At 25.5% G+C, this 6000-nt stretch overlaps 1 protein-coding gene across 1 annotated transcript in view; it reads left to right on the forward strand.

Moving 5' to 3' along the window:
* LOC129611931 (pickpocket protein 19-like) overlaps positions 1–5678 on the forward strand; it is a 33584-nt gene extending 27906 nt beyond the window's left edge. Inside the window, exons 6-8 of the mRNA XM_055525356.1 lie at positions 1188–1241; positions 5250–5303; positions 5506–5678. Coding sequence (XP_055381331.1) covers positions 1188–1241; positions 5250–5303; positions 5506–5678 — 281 coding nt within the window. The remainder of the gene's footprint in view (positions 1–1187; positions 1242–5249; positions 5304–5505) is intronic.
* Positions 5679–6000: the final 322 nt, after the last annotated feature.

A 6000-nucleotide genomic window follows, 5' to 3' on the forward strand; every position in this document is an offset into this window, starting at 1 on the left:
AGAAATAATTTTGGATCATTCAAATCATGTGTTTTATTAAAAAACGCAACAACTTAACGCATTGCTAATCATTTTTTGTATGGTTAATTTCAAAAAAAGATAAAATATAGTTGCCATACCACAATTACGTAATTCCTCAGCCTTCTCCCCCTTAATTGGAAATAAGGTGTGGGAATTTTTTATTGCAAAATTTATTTTGCTATTTAAGTTTCTTTCTATTACGACAAGCAGTTGATTTTCTAAAATACATATTATCGTATATAAGTATACATAAATTCATTTTAGTTTTCATCTGACTCATTTTTAATTGAAGAAAAAGAAGAACTGCAAAAAGTTAGAAAGAAAAATTAAATAATTTTCAATAAAATGGAGAAAAAAAAAATTATTTTCGATCTTAGATAAACTTTTAGTTTTCTGTTGTTGTTGTTCTTCTTCTTATTGTTTTGAGAAATTTTCATTTTATTGTTCTTCTTTTGAAAATCTTAATTGCAACATTAATTAGAAAGCATTTGTGACGATTAAAAGCAATAATAAAAAAAGAAAAAATTCGCCATTTTATAAATTTTTTATTTTTCCTGTTCTTTTCTTTATTTTGACTTTGTTCTTATTGAAAGTTCACAAAAGTTTTTCATAATTATTTTTTTTTTTTTTATTTTTGATTGAACTAAGAAGGCAGTTGTGTGAATTAGGGTTGATAGAAATTATGCTTGAGAAAACAGGTTCAATGGAAGCTTCTATATGAAGAAATTTATTATTGTACTGAATTTATTATTGGGACACAAATTAATGCTATTAAAATATTTATTCGTTGTTATAGTTTTTGTTTCGTAATATCGGAAAATCTTAATATTTTTCAATAGATTAAAAATGTTGGTAAAAGTTATCCAAGTCACTTTATTGGATAACTTTTACCAACATTAAACTCCGTCACTTAATAGTAAATATTCCGTAAAGGTGAGGCAACTCTGATCTGATCATCATAATATTTTGCTATGATTTTGCTTTGTAACAAATATTAAAAATTTGCATTTCGCGTTTTGGGTGTTTCCTTTATTGCAAGTGAATTGTACTGCTAATAAATAATTGTTATTGCTACTATTAGAGAATTATTTTATAAACAAGAAAATTGCAATAGAATTTTTATATGAAAACAATTTTGTAAAAAATTTTTCCACATTCTCTTACAGGTAATTACCCAGATTGCAGACCATCTGACATGAAATGTTTGGCAAAAAATAATCGTAAGTCATTCCTTATTTATTTGGTTATTATTACAGATGTCATCGTCAAAAGTAATGTAATATTGTCCTTACACAAATTTTTTTAGGTATTTTTGCAAATTCACGAAATTCTGAAGAAAATTATTATGTAAAAAGTACTGGCGAGGGAATTGTTTGTGATTGCTTAGAAAGCTGTTATTCAATTCATTATAATTATGAAGTGAGAGCTATAAAGGATTTAGTGTAAGTAAATTTAATTTAAAATATCGCATGTTTATATTTAGAAATGTTGTCACTTAAATAATTTTTTTTTCTTGTGCATATAAAAATCAAATTAATAATCCATTTTTCATTTTATTTAATTATTTTATATTCTATATATACAAACATTTTATATTGTACATATTACATATATATTTTTTAATATTATTAGTCATCCAAATGACAGTAATGCAATTATTTTGGATATCTACTATCGTCATTCAAAAATTCAACAGTATAAAACATTTTTGGTCTACAACTGGCTTGATTGGTTGGGTAAATAGTAGTTTAAAAAAATATATATAGAATTTATGTATATTTGCTTGTAAACGCGTGCTTGTTAATAATCACAAATTCTAGTATAGTATAAGGGAACTAGCAAAACTCTACAGTTTCGTGAAATAATAGGAGCATATGAAAGAAAAATATTGATTTTTATTGTACAAATATTAAGTTTTTTTTTAATGGAAAATAATAGACAGCTTTGGAATGGTTCAAGGACAATATTTATTTTATATCAAAAACATTTCACGGTAGTTATTTTGTGGTGGCTGTAATTTGTTTATAAATAAAATTTTTTCCTTTTTTTTTTAATCAATAATAATGTTATTGAATTAATATATGTAAAAATTAATGTAATTATATGTAAAATGTATTTTTAATTTAAATTAAATTTATCAATCAAGTTGATGAATCTCGGTCAAGCACAGTAGTTATATAGCTAATGGAATCTTAATTCGATTTATACGTTATTGTATGCTATACATATAGTTGCTATACATATAATATCTGTTTAAAACATTTAATGGATTGGGAAATATTATGAAAATATTAAATAATAATAATTAATAAAATTTAATCTTAATCAACTATGGGAACCTATACTTGGCTGTGATATTGCTCTAACAAAAACTAGCGAAATTTACAGGACTAATACCAAATTTAATTTGATGAAGTTGTGTTAAGTAGTAATAAATATTCTCCCCTCGTTACAAAACATAATAATGAAAAATCTTAAACACGATAAAAGCTCGTCTATGTTTTGTCTGAATACTAGATTTTATATTAAAATTTCAAGCATCCGGGTTTGAAAAACATTTTTTTCGTATTTCAATTACGAAATTTTTTAATATGTGATTTCCGTTTTCAGTTATATAAGAATTTGATTCTTCAATCTTTGTTATCGCACTCAAATCGTGTAAAGGCTTTTTGTTACTTCACTGCTCAGATCACACCCACAATTGCCTCATCTTATTGCGACTACGATCTCTATTAGCGTATTATTTTCAAAAAACTGTGATAAGAAAATATTCAAGGCTTCTTTTGTTTCAATAAACCTCATAAAACTTTTAAAATATTTTACATTTTAATTTTCTTCGTAATAACTGTGATTAAAACTTTTTAAATGATACTTTGTATTATTTTCGATTTGATAATTTTCTCAATAATAACTTGATAATTTTACTTTAGTTTCTTTTTTTTTATTATATTCAAAAAAAAAAAACAAAATTTGATTTTCTTAGTAGAATAAGGACGCCTAATTTTTAATTTCATTCTTTTTAATGAGAATTAGACACAAAACTTAAATTTTATGCTAAAATTATTTTCTATTTTACAAATTTTCGCCATCATAGACTATAAAGTCTCATGGGACAAGACCCATAAAAAGGAAAAAATCCGAAATACAATTTCATGTAAAAAAAAATAGAAAAAGAATCTAGGAAGTGGCTTGTAAATGAATATAAAATCCCATAAAAACTACAAAAAGTTTTTAATAGTAACACAAAAGAAAAATTACTACAATACAAAACGAACCTCTTTTCTACTTTATATATGTATGTAGAAAAAGGGTAAGTTAAAGATGTAAAGTAGGATGAACATTTAAAAATAAAGCGATTATTCACAAGGGAATCAATTTTGCGTTCTAAATAAAAGTATGGTCCTCCTATTATTCTATATAATATTGAAAGAACTAAATATATTTAAAAACGAGTATCGTGTAAAACATGCGGTCTTTGTTCTCATTTAAAATTTGTTTTTTTAACTTTTATTAATGGTTTACCATTATTTGTATTCTTAAATATTGGGTAAAGCAGATACTTCGAAATTTGAATAAGTTTTCAATTCAAAGAATTATTTTGAAATTTTTTATGTTTATACTTTCCTATGTACATATACGTATAATAAATTTGAATAGGAATAATAGTTCCTGTCCTATTTAAATAAAAAAAGTCAGAAGTTTTAAACCGGTTCTTTTGATAGGATTTTCGATTTTGTGCTTTGAAATAGTAGATTGTATACGTTCCTTCTCGTCTGTCCGAAAATATTGGAAATATCCTGCGTGGCTCCTGAAACTTTCTGCTTAAAAGCTGTATAAAAGCTATTAACAGGTGAATATAAATGTATGGTGTGTTTGGCTTTTGGTACTTTCGTTAGTTTAAATGCAAGAATTGTGATCAAATAAAAAACGTCCTTAATTTTTCTTTAACGTTATATTACACGTGTAGAGAACAGTGCCGAGTGGTATATAAACAGAAATGTCTTGCCTCTTCTATCTAACATGATGTATTTAAATAATGATAATTTTACACCAAAATTGTACTTTAAAAAATCTTTGCCCTATCGACTAAAGCTTACATTTTAGAATATTTTCTGCCCGCGAATGAAAATAGGTTCAAAGTTCACACAAGTATCATTTTCTTGTATTCTATAATACGTACTGTATAAATAAAAGAAAAACTGTTAACTATCACTGTAAAACAAAGTTCTTGTTTTGCTATTAATTTTAATTTTTTGACCTACATATTTTCTTTACTATGTAGTTGTAGCGTATTTGTTTTGCTATCCTTTTTTAAGAGAAAGTTGTTATCTTACGGTGAAATAGAATATCATAATAAAACTAAAATATTTTTATTATACGAGTATAGCATTAAAGGTAGACATTTCAGTTTTTGTTTTTTTGGGTACGATTTATTTTTCATGTTTTTCGTGTTAAATTACAATGTGATTTTAACTTCCTCCTCGGGGAAAATTCGTTATATAGTTCTTAAATAGGGAATTTCTAGTATAATTATAACAATTTTATAAACAAATATGATTTAACAAATAATTTATGAATGAGAATAATGTTACAAAATCTAGGTATGCCTATGGCAAATTCATGTATGATTCGAAAGAGGAGCTTTTATTAGAACAAGAAAAAAAAATGTCCTTAAAAATAATGATTTCGAAGAATTTGGGTATTTACCTTTATTAATGCTATGGAATATAAATATTTATTGAAAGTAAAAACGCCATTTGAATTTGAGATTTAAAGTAATTGTTATGAACATAAAAATAATTTTTAAAACACAAAATATCCTTGTTAATACGAAATTTAGCTTATATATAGTATGTTACACTAATTGTACTTACCTTATTCTTTCTTTTTCTTCTGTTATACTTCCACTGGGAGCATAGACCTTCCAAAACAAAATCTGTTAGAGGCCAGTCTTTTTATTTCTGCCCTTATCATGTTGGCTAGGCGATTTTATTTTTTCTTGCTTTTTGTTTGAATAGATCTTGATGGGTTGAAGTCCAGAAGTCAATGTTGCTTATATTCTATTTGAGCTAGAATCTTCGACAGATAAATAATTTTCGATTCAATTTATGAACACCTGCAGTTTATTTGTGTATTTGTTCTCTTCCAGTCATGTTTCGGCGTTATACATTAGGAACGATTTTACACATAATATGTTGATTATTTTCTGTTTGTATTCCTACATCTAGGTGTGACGATTACCAGATTGACTCGCCAGGTTTTTGATATTACATACCGGCAGGGTATGGTTGTGTTATTCGAAATCTTGTACTTCGGCTTGGAAGCTTGCTCTTTGATGAGTTTATAATAACTTTTCATTTGATTGATTTTTTGCTAATCTATATTAAATTTTTAAAATATTTATTTAATTTTTTCATAAATTATTTTAAAAAATATATTTTTGTTGAATTGTTCTTTTTTATTAATAAAAAATTTTTATTTTAGTTTACTACGGAGGAATTGCTGCTTTGTTTCTGGGGTGTTCACTGATGAGTATTGCTGAATTATGTTACTACCTCGTTATAGGGTTTTGGACATGGATAGAACAAAGAAGTACTCCATTTAATAATGGAAATTATAAGAGACAGAATCAAAAACTGATGAAAAATAAATTCTGAGGAACATACAAATTTTTCAATGATTTACTTTTAATTACTTTAATATACTTGCAGAACTACTTTGTAGGATATAGAGAAATTTTTAATATTTGTTTTTTATGGGTAGTCTAAAAGTCCAAAAATTTGTTGACATTAGTATAATGAGATTCTCTACGAAGTTATTATCTCTTTCTGTTACCAAAATTTTAGTTTTCGACTACTCTGATGTTTATGAAACTATAAGTAATTTTTATAATACAATAGAGTGACGAAAATGAGATTTTTTACTAATTGGAAAGTGGTGGTGAAAACTTTACTTACGAATTGGAAGGCTTATTTGATA

Source organism: Condylostylus longicornis, unplaced genomic scaffold (assembly GCF_029603195.1).
Source record: "Condylostylus longicornis isolate FDR11 unplaced genomic scaffold, ASM2960319v2 ptg000055l, whole genome shotgun sequence".
NCBI lineage: Eukaryota > Metazoa > Arthropoda > Insecta > Diptera > Dolichopodidae > Condylostylus > Condylostylus longicornis.